We start from the raw sequence: 19,174 nt of genomic DNA, 5'->3' as shown, positions 1-19,174 counted from the left end.
ACATTTCATTTTGATGTCTAGTTTTGGATTTTATGATTATATGTAACAACTAGGTGTCCGGTTGTAATCAGTGACCACAATATTTCTCCATTATAAGTGAGGATTATCAATATAATTGGGGTATCTTCCTCTTTTTTTTTAAAAAAAAACATTTTACAAAAATATCTCTCATTTTAAAACATAATTATGTAAAATGTTATGAAAATTATGAAATGTTATGAAAATTATCGTGTGTTTATCATTTTTCATTACATAATATACATATAAATAAAACAGTTAGTTTTTTAATGCAAAAGCGTGTATTGAGCTTCTAGCTTTAACCGTACGTATGATCTTCTAAATAAAGACTTCAACTTGTAAAAATGTAGAGAAAAATGTTATATATTCATAGATTTTAGTCATGTTTAAGATTTTGGGAGAGGATTGAGATGCTATTTGGATTGAATCAGTTTCATTAATTTGAGCTAATTTATAATAAAATATTAAGAATTCAAGTTAAAGTGAAACGTATCAGAATTGTTGAGTATTTTAATTAATTGAAGATAGATGATATACTTATAATTTTGTTTTTATAAAAATTTATTTGAATGTATGGGGAATATCATTATCAATGACTTCTTGGGGAATATTGCTCGATGTATAATATTTTCTGGTGTGAATTGGACATGTTTTTCTCTGAAAGAAGACGTTTCAAGGACTTACATGCGACCAATATGTATCTCAGAGCCTTTTTTATTATTTGAAAAAAAAAAAAACCAAAATTTGCCGCTATAAACCTGGATATATAAAAGAAAAATACTTTAATTACAAAAAAATTACACAAAAATAAACTCACAAACTACTGTAGCTTGATGCGGTACATATATTATAAAATTACTTTTATTATAAAGTAGATCTAACGAATATCATGAAACCACATCAGTTTGTTGATTTACTTTGTATAATTTCTTTATATTTCTAGCAGTTCTCGATATATATTAATGAATTTAGAAAATAAAAATAAAAATCATTTGGCCCAACCGAAGCTTATTCATTGTATACATATTCCCTTTCAACTAACTCTTAAGATGGCATGCTTCAGTTCTGACGACTAATGCACCAAAAAACAAATTGAACAGAATGCATATCCAATTTTAAAGGAATGCATATTTTATAAATTTTTTTTTTCTTTTTTTAAATAGCAAAAATGTAAATATTACAACAGCCTACACTAATACAGGTCAACCACTCCTGTCAACCTCCCAATTCCCCCGTCACACAAAGAATAACTGTACAAAGTACAAACAAATAATTTTACAGCGTATAACAACGTGAGAATCGTCAAGAAATGGTACTTAAAATCTTGCCTTGTTTCTAAGGGGGGCAGTGTTGATCGTCGCACTTGAGGAGAGCCATTCGCTGGGACCTTGAGTAACCATGCCTGTTATTAATGATATCAATATAAGTTTGGAGCCTATACCGGTCTGAGTTTGTGAGGGAGAATGGAGGATTGAGAATGAGGGACGGTGCTTCCACTAGAAGAAAGACTAACAAACGCACAGCTTTTGAGTACAATCCTGCTGCATTTTCCATATTGCCCATGAGCTCTTCAACCTGCCAAACATAAGAGAACAATCCTCAGTGGGTAGTTCCAGATTACTTCAACGCACTATCACTCCCCAAATTTCAAAATTTTCAAGGGAAGGGATCATTTTATGGTGTTTTCTTAAACAGTATTCAATATCCATACCATCTGCTATTCATAGTATATAGAGAGATAGAAGCTTCCCCAAGAAATTAGCTGAGATCGTTGTTTTGTAAAGCTTGATTATTTAGGTAAGAGCATATTTCTCAATGGATTTGAATCACCATGTCGATTCATACATTTCCTTTTGCATATAGGTCTCTGATTTTCTTCACAGCACCATACAAGGTCAGGGATAATTACGCTTTGCTTATTATATGTCATATTTGGTCGAGAAAGAAAGCATGAATCTCAAATGATAATCAGACAAGCGAATGTGGACACAATCGTAGTGATTGGTCATTTTTTCAGTAAAATCTGCCATCCTAAGACATGTCAACAGAGCATTCATTTCAAATTGCAAACATGATAGAGAATTTCATTTAAATTATTTTTGAACTACTCACTTAAGACACAGATGGCAAGTGTAGGGACTTTAGCTTGACAAACAACTGGTCATCCTACTCTGGAATTTAACCTTGCCTTGCCAACTAATTCGGTGAGTTGCTAAGGACTAAATGCAGAAAGAATAATTCTTCTCATCAGCCACTATTCACTACCCCACACCCTATGAAAAAAAAAAAAAAAAAAAAACTGTCAGGTGTGGGGGTGAATAGTGGCTGATGTATAACAAAACCCATGCAAGAATGTCAGCCATGGTCCAATTAGCTAGAGAGAGAAAATAAAATACTCACGCCTCCACTCCTCCCAAAAGCGAGAGCAGATTCAAATATTGTTTCCATTGCATCTGGCATCTCTGTATTACCTGAAATCATGATGAAAAAATTTAGTCTTCAGACCCTTACACACCATAGAACGAAACCACAAGCATAGCTCCCTATATTTGCAACATAGACAAACTAGAGATATAGAAGCACCCAGAGTCCCTCACATGGAAATAGACTCCGATAGCCAAAAAACCTACCCATGCCAAAGATGTGTATTTTTACTGCAATTACAGCCACTAACCCATAGAACCCTGATCCTAATTTATGAAGAAAATTTTGTTGGTACTATTTAATGTTAGCATGACATATACACATATAACACAATCTGTGTATGTATATATGACTTGCGAGTTTGCCTTCACAACACTCGGATCTAACAATTTCAAATTTGAAATTCAGAGTCGTCGAATACAATAGGTTTGAAAAACAAGCATTATAATTCAGTCATCAATTAAATGAAATTTATAAAAGGGTAAGAACAGAAGTGAAACGTATGATCTTATTACAAACATATGCACTAGTGTTGGCGGTAAAAGGAGAAAACAGAAGAGCACCATACACCAGTATCAAGTCATACCAGGTTCAATGACCTTAGCAAGTCCTTCAGCATGTTCAACTTCCAGGAGAAAGTCTCTCTCAATCTGAGAGGAGATATCCTCCAGCAATTGAGTGCTGCAAACATCAAGACGTACTTCTGTATCAGGACTACCATACTTCTTACTGGTGCTCCTATATCTCGGAGTTTCTTGACTTGGACTTCCTTCCATAGCTGAGGCAGCTTGTGTATGGCATATATGCAAGGCTTGCTTCCAAATTGCAAGAATTACAAGCTGAATGGAGAATGCCTCTAAATGCCTATCTGCCTCAATCTTTTGAAAAAACAAATCTTGTTATAATTTGATGTCACAGACAATTGTTTTTGTTTTTCTTTTTTTTTTTTCTTTTTTGGTCCTGAGCAGGACAGACAAGTTATAATTTGATGTTAATTGTGAGGCACGTCAGGAGTGTCAGACTAGCAGCATAAGGTACAAGCACAATGAGGGACCAGGATTAAATTTGTCCCATAACCAAATTATAATATTATGAGAATATAAACTATGCATTGACCATCAAATAATACTAAGCATGAAATATCTTCTGTTTCTTTTTTCTTTTTTTTTTATAGATATTCTGTTACAATCATGCAGCACAGTAAATTTGCAGCCAAGAATTTAAGATCCCCCATCATACATGTTGACTCACCCAGTGTCAGCTATCAAATCAATTTACCATCATGTATCTACTTGAAGCCTATTTTTTTTAATATTCCCATGGAGACTACATAAACACCACATGAATCAAGTGCTTGGCTGACCTAGTGAAACAATAAAAAAGAATCAACATCTACCAAAGAAATTGATTGAAAAAACCACTCAACCTTTCTTAGCAAACTTTCTAGTCTCCATATTTTTTTTTTGTTTTCCCCTTTCAGGCGTACACATCCTATGTACTTGGGCAACACTGCCCTAGATCATAAATCAAATTTTAACTTTTAAAAAAAAAAATGGACCACACAAGTTCCTGTTCCACCAAGAGACCATATATCTTTAACTCGGCGGCTGTGTAGACTGTAGAGAGTGAGAGAAAAAACCATTTATGGTTTATTACTTCATTTATCTACTAAATGCACTTTTGAGCTTCCCTACAGATTTGTAGAGACAATAATAAAGAAACTGGCCAGATTGCACAAATAGGCACACTATCACTTACCTTTTCATTCAATAATTCTTTAATGGCAGATGCACAATGCTGTAATGACTTAATCCTTGTTGTGCAGTGAGTTGATGGCTGCCCTAAAGCATCTCCTATTTCCATTGATCCTTGTGAGATCCCTGGAGCAGAGCTCTGACTTTCCAAGCTTCCAATTTGACCAATGTCACTAGTCTCTGCGCCAATGATTGGCATTGGGGCACTTACCATGGTGTTCGTTCTAACAGATGCTTGGGGAGAACTCCCTGACCTGTATATAGAATGGCCTGGCTTGGAAGCACAAGCTGAGGAAGATGACACATCCATTGGAGATCCAGATACAATAACATAATCTTGATCACTTAACTCTAGCGAATCCACGACTGCTGAAACCATGAAAATATGGGGAAAAAGGAAAAAAATCATGTCTTGCTAGACATGCTGAATCTAGAGAAACCATATACATTTTGGTAACTAAAAAAGATGAGAGGAAAAAAAAAAGGAACATTAGGATTCTTGGTACCTTTTGATTGAGTGTTCGGAGATCTTAGGTCTGTGGATGTCAGAGGATCAGTTATTCTGTTCAAGGGTCTACGGCTATCCAACCTAGAACTAGTAGATTCCAAATTATCTGTCACACTACCAAATCCGGAAGCCAGATTCACATTATTAGAATTGGCAGATGCTGCTTCCCTTCTACCACCTTTTGTATCAAGAGAAAATCCGTAAGTAGACTTCACTGAAGACCTTGTCCTTAAGAAGGATGGGCTCCCTTCAGGACCACTAGAATCATCATCTAGAAAGAAGGGCAGAGGATTGGTTATTCTGTTTGAGGGTCTACGGCTTTCCAAATTATCTGTGGCACTACCATATCCGGAAGTCAGATTCACATTTTTAGGGGGAGATGCTACTTCCCTTCTACCAAATGTTGTACCAAGAGAAAATCCATGAGTAGACTTCGGTGAAGACCTCCTCCTTAAGAAGGATGGGCTCCCTTCAGGACCACCAGAATCATCATCTAGAAAGAAAGGCAGACAATCCTCTTGACTATTTTCCTCCCTATTTCTCACAGGATCACAGTCAGACACAGGAAATTCGTCCACTACTCTTGAAGACCTCCTACTCCTGCATGCCAGAGGATTTATTATTTAGAAAACTGAAAATACAAATAGACAAAACCATGAAGACTAAAACTGCTTCGTTTACCCCAGTGATGCAGCTGGTTGTTTCTGAGAAAGATATGGGTGGTTAAAAAACTCTTCAAATGTTAATCTTTCAACTGTAAATACAACAGAATAAAATTAGAAAATTCAAAATAAAAGGCAAAATCTCTCATATTAGAATGCATAATACGTTGTGAGATAAGACCAAATTTTAGTATAGCTCTCATATACCATTCCTTGCCAGATACCCCAAAAACAACAACAGTTCTATATACTGTTCCCCAGCTCAATAGTCTCAAGCAACCAATGCTATGCATTAGGAACTTTTAGAGTGGAGTACATTTATGAATCTAAATGTAAAAAAACCACCAAAAATTAGCATTCCCATGCACCATGTGGTCTGCGATTGCAGGAATACGGTGAACATCTATTCCTCAACTTTTTCTAACCAATTAAATCAAAGTAATTTAAACTATATGAGTCTCAAATATCAAGGCAGATCTGTGGGCCCAAGTACATTGATATAAAGGAGGAGATATATTTGTTGGTAAATCATGAAAAGCTTGTTGAAATCAAAGTAAAGGAATCATGGCATGACTACGTTTCTTATAATATTTGGTTCATCAAAATTGGCAATTGCTAGAACTTGATTGACATTTTGAGGATTTTGAAGCAAACAATTTTAATTCGACAATAAGTTCTGAGAATAAATAAAAACCACACAAGTGAGTTGGTAATTCACTCACACACATCAATGCCATTTGACAATATATAAATATTGAAAAACATATACTGAGACTTTAGTAACTGATTATAGCCCGTTTCCTGTTTGGTACAATTGGGTATCTCATACATATGCATCATGAGATATACCTGGATTACGGCGCAGCAATTTCTGGCACAAATCTTTGCAGTCAGAACTCAAATCTATATCTGGAGGGAATTGTAATTCATTTGATTTCATAATGTTCTGGAGCAACTGCACAAAACAAGGTATTACAATAACTTTGGTTAAGATAGATTTTAAATAGTGAAGACTAGTTTGACAACTTGCGGTTACTGCCAAAAAAAATAAAACAAACACACACACACACACAACTATAACGACCTAAGGAAGGCCCAAGCTACTTTTGGGTTCATATTCCAAAAGGACTAGTCAATGTTCCAACTGAGATCACTTGGAATCATTGTAAAGGGCTTGAACTTCTCCCACCTAAGTAATGTGGGATCCCATTCACTACCTTCCTATATACAATCCGAAATATTTTTTTTATCAGTAAATAAGAATTTTATTAAAATAGGCAAAGCCAAGTACACAGAACATATACAAAAGCAACACCTATGCATGAGTGTCTAGATACAAGGAAATCATGTATGCTCATTCCATTAAAGTCTATACAATCAACCAATGGAATAATGTATTAAGAAAAAAAGTTCTAATCTCATCCATTGTTCGTTCACGGTCCTCAAAACTCTGATCATTCCTCTCCATCCATATGCACCACCATAAACAGATCGGTATCCTCTTCCACATAGCTGCAATTTGAGAGTTACCCCGGATGCCTTGGCAACTAGCAAAAAAGTCAACGACCCTTCGTGGCATCACCCAATGGAGCCTCACTCTAGCAAAGATATCATTCCACAAGCTTATGGCTACACCACAATGCAATAATAGATGATCCACCGACTCCCCAATACAATCCAATCTTTTCCCCTTTTTTATCGTGAAACAAAATTTTATTGATCATAAGAATCTCCTCCCTTTAAATTCCAGAGGTCTTTGTCAGACCATTCCATCATAGGTGACACAACTCAAATCTCACACTTTAGTTGGGAATCTTCAGATTGACGCTAATACCATTTATAACAACCTAAGAAAGGCCCAAACCATATCTAGAGTTATGCTCCAAACAAATAATCAAGGTTCTAATTGGAGTCCTTTGGAATCATTATAAAGGGCTAAAACTCCCCCCCCCCAAACCCAAAAAACAATAATAGGGAAGCTCATTCACCACGTTCCTTTTTTATATTGGCACCAGGTGTCTGGGAATAATGTCCCGACTAATCACGAGGGTGATGCCACCTAGTGGGATTCAAACCTTCCCATACGCAATCTAGGATATTACAACAATTTTAGGAAAGGTAAACACCATGCAAAACCAGATTAGGTAGAAGGTGCTCAAACCTGTATTTGATTGTTTCCAGTAAATGGAGTTTTTCCAGTAACAAGTTGAAATAAGATCGCACCAACACTCCAGAGATCTGCCTGCTTAGTCAGTTCAAATTTAAAAGGAAGAAACCTGAAATAATTCACAAATACCTGACCAATGAAAAAGAGCAAAAGTCACCTTTGCATCATACTTTTGAAGTTGCATTATCTCTGGTGCCATGTAAAGTGGAGAACCACACAATGTTTCTGCAAGGCCTCTAGGTTGCAAAGATCTGCAAAAGGAAATCAGAAATGCCTGAACATTGAAAAGTCTAAGAGAGAGGATCTAGGATGAACCGCCCCGGAAAAATTCCAAGGGTCAAATTTCCAAAGACTTTATACATTATGAAACGTTTGACAACCAAGTGTCGGTGAAAGTGTCAGGCACACTTAAGCACAAGCGCCACCTATAGCCTAGGTACAAAGTGCAAGCATGCACCGAATTGAAAGTAAAGAACACGTTTTAAGAAAATAATGTATAATAACAAAATATTCATAAAATACAATAAAAAATGTTTAAATAAGATAGTAATATGTTTAGCCTATTGACTCAATTGTTATTTTGCAACTAATTAAATAAAACTTAGGCATAACATCTTATATAATTCTTTTGTGCTTTAAAAAATATACACAAGCATGATATTTGATAGCAATCAAATTAAAAGACAAGATTAAATCAAGGTATACCCAGAAGGCAACGATCAAAAACAACAAAAGAATTGTAGGCATTGACTTTTATGCTAACATACGTAATAAAATTAATCCTATAAGCATAGGACTACCATTTTTTTTTTTCTATTGGCACCAGGTGTCTAGGACAAAGTCCTGACTAATCTTGAGGGTGCACAAGCCCTCAGCAAGGAGTTTTCCACAAGTGCACCTTAGGTAATTCAAGGGAAAACTCTCTCATTCCAAGGACCACAAGAATGTGAATGCGGAGTTTTGAACCTAGGACATCTAGTTTATATGGCTCACTCCACTACGCCGCCCATTGGGGTTGCATACGGCTATCATTGTTATCACAAGATGTGTAATCCTCATCATCTTCCTCATCTAAAATAATGATCCATACAAATAATACTAGTTAAAACTGACATTTTCTATAATTCATTCAAAAAACTACCAAAGTGCATTTTAGGCTCAATAAAAAGCACACTTAATGCACGCTTTTGGTAAGCTAAGTGCTTCGGCCTTCTGTGCTTAAGCACACTTTTACCAATACTATGACAGTCACAACTTCCCCATGTCATTTCTTGTCAACATGCATACCCCAAGATGAAGCAAAGGGTATAAAGGTATCAATAGTGCACTTAGCCTTTTAAGGAAAACAAAACAACACAATTTGGATCCCCTATAAACAAGGGGTGGAGAGGGAAGATCACAAGTTCAATCCCAAACAGGTGCGTGGGTTCTAGTTATCTAAAAAAATGTTTAAAATCACATCTAATTAGACTCACCATAAACAAGAGAGCCCATGAAAGCACTAAAAAGCAAAGGCACAAAAAGATAGGGGATTTTAAGCGCATTATCAAAGACATGATTTGATTTTACCTTGCAAATCCAAAATCTGCAATCTTCAAAACTGAATTGTTGTCACTAGTGGAGAGGAGGAGATTCTGTTCAAAAAATGATACATGTTACAAATGGATTAAAACGTTGAGAAAACCTTTCAGCAGCGACAATATTACAACATATCAAACAATTCCTTTCAGTTATGTTGCTCAGGAATTTAATTACAACAAAAAGCCAAAAACACAAACTATGTCATGGGCTTGCTTCCTGCCTTATAGAAATGACTACAATATAGATCGCCACATGTGCATCAGAATCGTAACTTAAACAGAAAATCAACCAGACCTGTGGCTTTAAATCCCGATGTATAAGACTATTTTCACGTAGAATTTGTAGACCAGCCACTGTAAAATACAAAACCTTCCAACATCAATACATTGCTGACTTTTCTTTTAGGTAATACACTGCTAATTAATTGAGAATACCTGAAAAAAATGAAGAGTTGGCCAGGCAAAGCTCAATACGTACCTAGTTGCAGCATGAATTGCTTTGCAGTGGCTTCTGGGACTCTTCCCTGGCGTTGTATGTAAATGGAAAGGTCACCCCCTCTGCAGTACTCAAGTACAAGGTGTATCTTCCCAGGAACCTATTGAAGCAACATCAGGTAAAAATTTAGTTAAAAAGGAAAACTCGCACTTTCCTCACAAATTAGTTTTGGGAAAATTCACTCCTAGGTTCTAGATAGAAACACACCCTCAAATAGAATATCTTTGACTTGCTGAAATTGCAAAAAAAAAAAAAAGTCCAAATCGCACTAAGTGAATACTCTATAATCTATAGATGGACTCAATTAAAGGCAAGAGGCATTATTGTAACTAAGTGGACTATTACTCAGTTCAACCCAGTAAGGCCAAGTGATTTGAACTTCAAATGGTGATTGCAACTTCCTAAATAATCCTTTGTTTTCCCAGCGGTCCTGAATTTTTTTCCTTGAAGTTCTACCCTCAGTTTGATTGATGAAAAAAGCAAATACTGAAAGAAACAAGTTCAAATAAGAGCCCTTGTTTTGCTTTCCCATAATTAATTCGCAAGTTGAATAAGCTCAAAGGTTGCATTACCCTCTGATCAAGTAAAATCAGCCTTCTCATTCTCAAGTATAAACATCGAAAATCTATTTTCAAGATTTTGACGTTTTGGCCTCGTATTTCCTAAATTTCTCAGCAACTACGCAAAACCTCAGGCTATAGTGCTGTCTAATTCATTCATTTTAGCTTTCTACCCATTGCCGTGATAACCTAGACACACAAGGAGAAAATATAGAACAAAACAAACTTGAAAGTTAGACCAGGAACTCTTTTCCTGGAAAACCCCAGTGGCAATTTCACCAAAGGTCCAACGACTATCTTCTCACACCAACTATAAAAAAAAAAAAAAATCCTACATACATTCTTCACAGAAATTTAAAGAAACAAAGGTTCAAGTAAACAATACGACTCAGTTTACTGTTTCGTATGAATGAGGAAAATTGAAGAGCAAGAAACTTTAAGAAAAAAAGGTTCTTCAACTTTCCTCCATTTTCTCCGCTACCAAACACGCAGTTTTAAAGCAACTAAGAAAAATAAAATCAAGCTATAAAATAAATAAAGTTTTACACAAACCTCAATAATATCGTGGAGGCGAATAATATTAGGGTGGTTAATCCGCTTGAGGATGAAAATCTCGGACATGAGACTCTCTTGTAATTTCTTGTTGAGCCGGCCCGTAGCTATCTCCTTGATCGCCACCTCGGTTCCATGTACTCGGTGCCTCGCGTGCCAAACCACGGAGAAGGACCCAGACCCGATTTGCCGGCCCACCAGGTACTCCCCGACGACCCTAACCCTACTAGCCTGAGCCATTCTCGAAGCTGAAAAACCCTAGACTCCGAACCCGAGACCAGCTCCGCAAGTCGACGTCTCAGACGGATTCACCGAACTCTGGAAACGGATCTTCCGCGATTCGACCCGAATATTTAGGCTTTGCTTTTTCTGGACGAATCGATGAATGAGGAGAGGCGTACAGCAGAGGAGAAGAGAGGATGAGAGAGACAGATTAATGCAATGCGTGTGTCCGTTAGATATTAATTATTTGGATTAAATTAATTAGGTTTTAATTTTTCTGGTTAGGATTTCAATTAGGAAGCCTAATTGAGATCAGTGTTGATGATTAGATCAGAGTCTTTTGAGTACGGAAATACAATAAGGAGTTTTGAAACTCGAATTTAGCGGAGCTACAAGGTAACAGGCCGAAGGGAAATAATGTTAGCCTGTGGTTGATTCTATGGTAGTAGCCAGACTTCTGCTTCTGATTTGTTTGCTTTCTATCTTCTTGGTTAGGTAATCATCGGGTCGGGTGGGGGCCATGTTCAATAATGTTGTCATTGGCCTGAATGACGAAGATACTCTTTTACCGAGATACAAAGTATATCTTTGGGTTAATTACGTTTTGTTTTGTCGAATTTTTATTTAATTTATAATATACGTTCAAAATTAATAATTATATCAAAATAGACTTGTTTATTGTCAAAACTTCTCAATTCCCTCCTTCCATCTACCAGCATCATCAAATTTAACAAAAATTTACTGCACATACTACTCATATACATAAAATTCACTGTAAAAATATAATTTTTATTTAATTTATTATCATTGACTATATAAAATATAAAATAATATATGATATCAATTAATAATAAATTATAAATCATTAATCATATATAAAATGTATGATATTATTAATAAGAGAAAAGATATTTACAACTATAAATTGTACAATTATCGAGTAATCGCTTTGAAAAAAGAGACACAAATTCTTTGGAAACAAAGACGATCTTCACATCTTCCAACCCACGGTATAAATAGCAAGCTCCAGGTACGAGAAAGTTCTCTAATCCCTAGACTCTTTCATTTATTTACAAACTTCTAAGAATACTTACTAACTTTGACATCGGAGACCCCCCCGACTTCAAGGCTGCCCTCTCCTAGTTATCATCTCTCATATCTTTTGCATACCCATTTCAGGAGACCTAAGTTGTCGGAACCTGGTCTAAAGGTATGCGAAACACGACGTTAACAATTAGAATATATTTTTTAATATTATTATTGTTTTGAAATTTGAAAAAGTTGAATTGTTTATTATATTTTGTGTGAAAATTTGAGAAAATTATAATGATGAGATGATATGAGATGATTTTTGTATCAAAACTAGCCCTATTGTCTGTGCATGCATCTTTTTGGGTTTAGAATTTTCCATTTTAAGAAAAAGGAGTTGAAGTGTATAGCTAGTTGTTAAATTTCCTCATTTTACCCTTGGTCATTATTTTCAAAATCTTGTTCTCTTCTTAGAACAATCTACTCATGAGTCTTGATGTGCACATGAATGCTAATCGGGAATAGAACTAATGGGCGATGCTTGGCTACAATTTCGAATTCGGTATTATATGTTTGCTTTAGTTTTTGTTATTTTTTATGTTAAAACGGGTTTTCTTTACCCATGGACAATAAGTTTTGATGTATTGGGTATATCTATATTTATAGAAGTTTTAATTTTCATACTTATCCTAATTGTTGGTTCAGTTTATGCATGGCGAAAAAGAGCATTGGAATGGTCTTAGCTCTTGAATATTCAGACAATAAAAATAAATAAAGTAAAAAAAAACATTGTAACAATTATGAATTACATTGAGTTTCCCTTACTTGATCAAACAGCCCAAAATTCAGTTATTTCAACTACATCAAATGATCTTTCATGCTCGTGCATCTAGCATTTTACATCTACTCATTTCCTCTTTTCTATTCTATTATTTACTATCTTGATTATCGTAACAATAGTCATTGGTCTTATCTCGTTACCTATGAAAATTTGAAGCACCTCCCTCTCCCTATGTATGCTAACATGTCATGAAAACACAAAAAAAAAAAAAAAAAGTTGGAACGACTATGAAATAGCACATCTCTCTACAGGAAACTTTAAAGAATTTACATACCACATTTTTTTATAAAAATATATTATATATGTTATATTATTTAAAAGAATTTTTATTAATATTAAACTCTTGGTAATTAAAAATAAATATATCTATTCATTGGAAAATAAATATTACATTCCTTAATGGAATGAAATAACGCTTAGACACTTGTGGATAAAAGTCTTGGTTATCTATATAAAAGTCTGTAATTCTCCATTAGTCAAACATGAAAAATTAGATAGATTGAAAACTTATATCCAACATTCTATGTATAGAAAAACTATGAAGATTCACGATCAATAAATAATTGGTTTTATGAATACTTGATCAACAATGGCTAAAAGTAAGCATTCTAACGAACTTGAGAAATTGAAACATGAAATTATTGAAAGTGTTTATTTTGTTACTCAAAGGAATGGGCAATGGAAAAAAAGGGCAAAAATGTCAATATTAAAAAATAAAAGAATGAAGGAAAAATGTTATTCAAACATATAATGATACATGCTTATTCTACAAGAAAAATGGGCACAAGAAGATGGATTGCATAAAATCTAAATCATGATTTGAGAAGAAAGGTAATCTCAATTCTTCTGTGTGCTATGAGTCTAACTTTGTAGACTCTCATCACAATACATGGTGGATAGATTCTGGTATCTCAATTCATATTTTCAATATCATATAAATGTTTCTCAACCTAAGGAAACCGATGGAAGTGAACAAGGCAGGCTTGTACTCAAGAAATGAGATGCTTTCGCACTTCGAGACTGTATGAACTTTTAGATTCATTTTAAATAATGGTTATATTTTGGACCTTGAAAACACATTTTATGTAGCTTCATTTTATAGAAACCTAGCTCTGATGTCACTAATGTAAGATTTGGGAGAAAATAAGAAAAATGAAAGAATCATTAAAACACTTACCTCTGACCATCATAGGTCAAGTATTCGTAGAACTAATTATTTATTGATTGTGAACCCTCATAGTTTTTTAATATTGAGTGTTGGATAGAGATTTTCAGCCTATCTAAAATTTTACATTGATATTGTGATTGATGGAGAATCACATGTTTTTATATAGCTAGGTCAATATCCTTATTCACAAGTTTCTAATGCTGCATTTGGGTGTTGAAATGAGTTAAGTTGAGTTGTGAATAGTAGTATTTTGTGAATCTCATTGAGATGTGTTTAACTTTTTAAGGTTAAGATGGGTTTAACTTTTTAGGTTGAAATGTATGAAGTAAGTTGAAATGAGTTTAATTTTTTATGATAAATTGAAAAAGTAATGGATCCTATCAATGATTGGTTTGAGATGAGTTGAAATGAATTAAGTTTGATTCAACAACCAAACATAGCCATAGTGTTATTTCCTTCCTTCAAGTAACATAATCGTTCATTAATTCTAACGTTTCTCAATGAGCAGTTATCTTTCTTTTTAATTACCCATAATTTAATACTAAAAAAAACTCTTTTAAGATAACATAATATATATAATATATTTACAAAAAGTGTGGCACGTAAGCCAAGTCTCCTATAAGGAGGCGTGCTCTTCATTATCTCACTTGATTTATGTAACAATTATTTAAAATCATTTGGGTAACTAAAACCAAATATGACCACAATTAAAACAACTTAAACCATAACCTTTAAAGGAAGATATAATATATGAATCATGCGAGTTATATTATTATACTAACATTTTCTTTTATGTATTACAATGTATTAGTCTCTGTAAATAAATTTCATATGTGATATATCTCTTTATGAATGACTTACTATAAGTCATTATGTGTCCATGCGTCATAGATTATGAGCAAATACTTTATGTGCATAAATAAAAAATGTTGTTCTTGACAACAAGTACTATGTACAATAACCAAATCAAATATAAAAAGAATTTATTAATCTCATGCTCTCTACATGTTTCAAAAATATTTTACTAAGAGCCATTTTGTCATGGGATCTGTAATCATAAAAGATGCACTTGTATGCTCAATGGAGACTTATTGTTCCTTAAATCTCCCTCTATGTTTCAGAATGAATGAACGTACACCCAATGCGATACATATATTAAAAAGTGATAAATTCAGTTGAAGTTAACGTCCGAAAAATGCTTTGAAAAAGAAAGAAGTAGAAAACATTTTATATGTATATGTTGTTGGTAGTTTAATGCATGCACAAGTTTCTATAAGATGTGATATTGCATAAACTGTGGGAATCCAATGCTGGGAAGATAACAAAGTAACCCTGGAATAAAACATTGGATGGCTAATAAAAAGTTATGGGATATTTACAAGGAATCAAGAATCATATGCTTACTTATAAATATGTTGATTGTCTAGAAATAGTTGGATATTCACATTCAAATTTTGTGGGTTGTCAAGACTCTACAAAGTCCACTTCAAGATATGTCTTCATGTTAGCATGAGGTGTCATATCGTCGAAACGCAATAAACATACAATTATTGTGTTATCTAATATGGAGACAGAAGTTATGGTATGCTTTGAAGCAACTTCACACAAGATATGGTTGAATAGTTTTATCACAATGCTTCAAGTTGTGGATTCAATATCTAAGCCTTTAAGAATTTATTGTGATAATTTAACAACAATTTCTTTTTTAAAAATAAAAAAAGTGAGAGAAAAAAATAAGCATATTGACATAAAGTATATTGTGGTTAGAGAAAGAATTAAAGATCAAGAAGTCTCCATAGAGCATACAACTACATCATTTATGATTGCGAATTTCATGACAAAAGAGCTCTCAATAAAAATGTTTTTGAAACATGTAGAGGGCATGGATTAATGAACTCATTTTACGTTTGACTTGATTATTGTATATAGTAATTGTTGTTGTCAAGAACAACATTTCTTATCTGTGCACATAAAGTTTTTATTCCTAATCTATGACGTATGAACTGGCTTATAGGAAATCATTCATAAAGAGATATATCAAATATAAAATTTATTTAGAAAGACTAGTACATTTGAATACAAAAAAGGAAATGTTAATATAATAACATAACTACCATGATTCATGTATTCTATATTTCTTATAATGGTTATGGTTTGAATAGTTTTAATTGTGGCCATATACGATTTTAGTTATCCAGATGATTTTAAATGATTATCATGTAAGCTAAATGAGAGAATGTTGCTTTTTGTAAATATATTATATATTATATTATTTTAAAAGAGTTTTTATTAGTATTAAAATCTAGGTAATTAAAAATAAAAATAGGTGCCCATTGAATAACGTTAGAATTAATGAATAGTTACATTCCTTGATGGAAGGAAATAACGCTTAGAAACTTGTGGATAAAGGGTTTTGGCCTATCTATATAAAAACCTGTAATTCTTCATCAGTCACAACATCAACATAAAAAATTAGGTAGGCTGAAAACCTCTATCCAACACTTTCAATATAGAAAAACTATGAGGGTTCACAGTCAATAAATAACTGGTTCTACGAATACTTGATCAACAATGGCTAAATGTAAGTGTTCTAATGATTATTCTATTATTTGATTTTTCTCCAAAATCTTATCGACTAAACAAACACACCGAAGCGACCTTGACTCTATGTACAAAATAGATTACATTCAATGTTATTCATTATACGTATGCTCTCTTTTCTCTTGATCAGAATAGCGAACACCTCACATTTTTATGTTCAAAGACTATAACTCAAGCAACAAACGCTAATAACCTAAAAGAAGACTTTTGTATAGTGTTGGAACCTTTGCTTTTTATATCTATATGAGGTAATCTTGACCAAAGAAAATGTGTTTTTCGTATTGAGAGAGACAAAGAATAAGCAGAGAGTGGGAATACAAATAATAACTCTTTCTTATTTCTCTGCTTCATGAATAGATGGAAGAGCTCCACATGGCCTATATCCAAATTCCAGGCCTCACCTCCCTTCTTCTCTCATTCTTCCCCTACAAGGTTTATGTGCAATTTTCTTTAAATTTTTCGTAATTTTTGGCTTTTTTAGAGGGTTGATAAATGAAATAGTGCCTTTGAGCCTTTACAAAACTACACATGTCTCATCACAATCATCATCGGTTGTCAATATATCTACACCTATTGCCTGCACTCCATTTTTAATTGATGCGTAAAGTTCACATGATATCGTCGATCCTCTCTTCACCACACCATGCCAATATCTATATGCGTCCACCTTCGCGTTCCTCAATTGCTCCCTATTCCAACAGGCCATCATCCTCCTACTTGCTTTGGAGCATGAGCCTCATGCATTAGTAAAACCTTGCAATCTCTCTTAAAGCCTCCAAAAGTTTTGTCATTACATTATTTAACATCTCACTACTATGTAATTGAATTCCATAAAATTAGGAGGATTAGGAAAATGAGCTCTTCAATATTTTTTCAATATAACCTATAACAAGGCATCATTTCTTACAAAATAATCATCTTTTTAACAAACAAAACAATGAACTCCATAACTTTCTAAATTGTTGAGTCAACAATCTTAGTGCAACCGTTCTTTTTTATACTCGATCTACTGACATTGCAAGAGATCAAATATTTTCCAGCAATTTTAAGATCGTTGTAAAAAAAAAAAAAAAATACCGCAAATAGGGACATTTTGCGGCGATTTCCAAGTCGCCGCCGAATTATACGTCGAAGATGGAAAATGCTGATGAATAATTTAATGTTTATTTTTTTGGGCGATTTTTGTCATCGCAACAAAAGTTTTTTACTGTATTTCCGTCGAATTTTAAAATCTTCTTTGAAGGTACTTTTTGCAGCGAATATTGTTGCTATAAAAGTCATATTTGGCCATTAACGCATATTAGCGGCGAATCAAAAGCACCGGAAAAAAATGTGAAATTTAAAAGCACGCGTTTTCCCTCGTTCCTTTAATTCTCTCAAGCCGTCTCCTCCCCCCCTCTCATCTCTCCTAATCCCTCTTCTCCCCCAATCCCCACTCTTCATGCTTCCAAGCAGCAGCCATTGCACGCCGCCATTAACCCACAGTCACCGTCTACCTCCACTGTCGCCGGCCAACCCAACCAAGCCCCTCCCTCGCTGCTTCTCTCTCTCCCACAGATCTCCCCCTCTCTTCTCTCTCGAATTCCTTTCTCCCTTCAATTGCAGTGCCGCCGCACCACCTCCAGATTCTGGCATGGCTACTCCCCCAACGGTCCCCAGTCCCTCCACCGAAGACAGCACTGGTTGGAGCTGGGGCTCGGATCCTGTTTTATCTAACCCTTTTGTATAATGTGCTTCGTAACAAGATGGAGACCGAGTTCAGATGGTGGGACGAAGTTGATCAGGTGTTTTTTTTAATTGAACTATTTTTTTAGTATTAAATAATTACTATTTTAATGGTTAGGGTTGCATTTCTTCTGTGTTTTGTCGATGAAAAGCTTAGGAAATGCAAAGAAATTAGGGCTATTGAGTTGCTTATAAAGCTTAGGAAAAGTAAGGAAGTTGATCAAGTATTATTTTTTTTTTTATTACTTTTTGGATTTATGATGCTGTTTCTTTTTCTTTCTATACTATGATTGATTGCTTGTTGGGATAGTCTGGCAAAAGAAACGTAGAATTGAAAAATTATATTGTTCTGGCCTTGGCCTCCAAATGCCTCACCCTGCTTTTTCTGCAATCTCAAACAAGAGTTATACCTTGTTTTGAAGAAGGTTTTGAAAAGTTATTTTTTGAACATTCTGGTCTGAGAAAATAAACTTTACTTTTGAATGGAGTCCAAGAAACTCATGGTTTAGCATATGCCAAATTCTGAAATTGTAAATTAAATGATATCCAGCTAATGATTTTAGTATTAAGTACTTATTTCTAGTTTCCTCAATAACTAAAAGGTTGGTTCTTCTGAAGTTGGTGACTGAGAGATGGCGTTAGGATAAAAGAAATTGAAGTTTCAGAGTTTTGATGGCTCTTGCTTAGGGCCTCTAGAAAATTAAGAATATAAGAGGAGGGAAACCCCATTACAAAATAACCCATGGCATAAAATAAACTGCTTTGAAACCTATGTTATGCGTGTAAGTATACAGATTCTTTTTCTTCTTTTGTACTCTTTTTTTACCCCAACCAACTTTAATGTATTGGTATATAACTTTGCTATGA

The 19,174-nt window shown here is 34.3% G+C and overlaps 1 protein-coding gene across 3 annotated transcripts; it reads right to left on the bottom strand.

Annotated features, from left to right (window-relative positions):
- Positions 1 to 1,129: 1,129 nt before the first annotated feature.
- On the bottom strand, positions 1,130 to 11,174 carry LOC109006093 (serine/threonine-protein kinase ATG1c-like). Of its 3 annotated transcripts, XR_001998582.2 has the most exons (14): positions 10,722 to 11,174; positions 9,592 to 9,709; positions 9,409 to 9,467; positions 9,103 to 9,167; positions 7,691 to 7,784; positions 7,528 to 7,608; positions 6,216 to 6,321; positions 5,386 to 5,458; positions 4,703 to 5,304; positions 4,201 to 4,565; positions 3,029 to 3,320; positions 2,419 to 2,489; positions 2,131 to 2,291; positions 1,481 to 1,593 (listed from the first exon to the last, which is right to left on the bottom strand). XR_001998582.2 is itself a non-coding variant. In XM_018985260.2 (13 exons), the coding sequence occupies exons 1-13, from the start codon at positions 10,959 to 10,961 to the stop codon at positions 1,354 to 1,356; spliced, it is 2,406 nt and encodes an 801-aa protein (XP_018840805.1). In that variant the 5' UTR covers positions 10,962 to 11,172; the 3' UTR covers positions 1,130 to 1,353. The 3 variants fall into 3 exon arrangements, 2 of the variants coding, with proteins under 2 accessions (XP_018840805.1, XP_018840806.1); XM_018985260.2 differs by lacking the exon at positions 2,131 to 2,291 and having other exon boundaries at positions 1,130 to 1,593; positions 10,722 to 11,172; XM_018985261.2 differs by lacking the exon at positions 2,131 to 2,291 and having other exon boundaries at positions 1,130 to 1,593; positions 4,201 to 4,562; positions 10,722 to 11,172.
- Positions 11,175 to 19,174: the final 8,000 nt, after the last annotated feature.

The sequence above is a fragment of the Juglans regia genome, chromosome 3 (genome assembly GCF_001411555.2).
Source record: "Juglans regia cultivar Chandler chromosome 3, Walnut 2.0, whole genome shotgun sequence".
NCBI lineage: Eukaryota > Viridiplantae > Streptophyta > Magnoliopsida > Fagales > Juglandaceae > Juglans > Juglans regia.
This window is presented reverse-complemented; position numbering and strand designations above follow the sequence as displayed.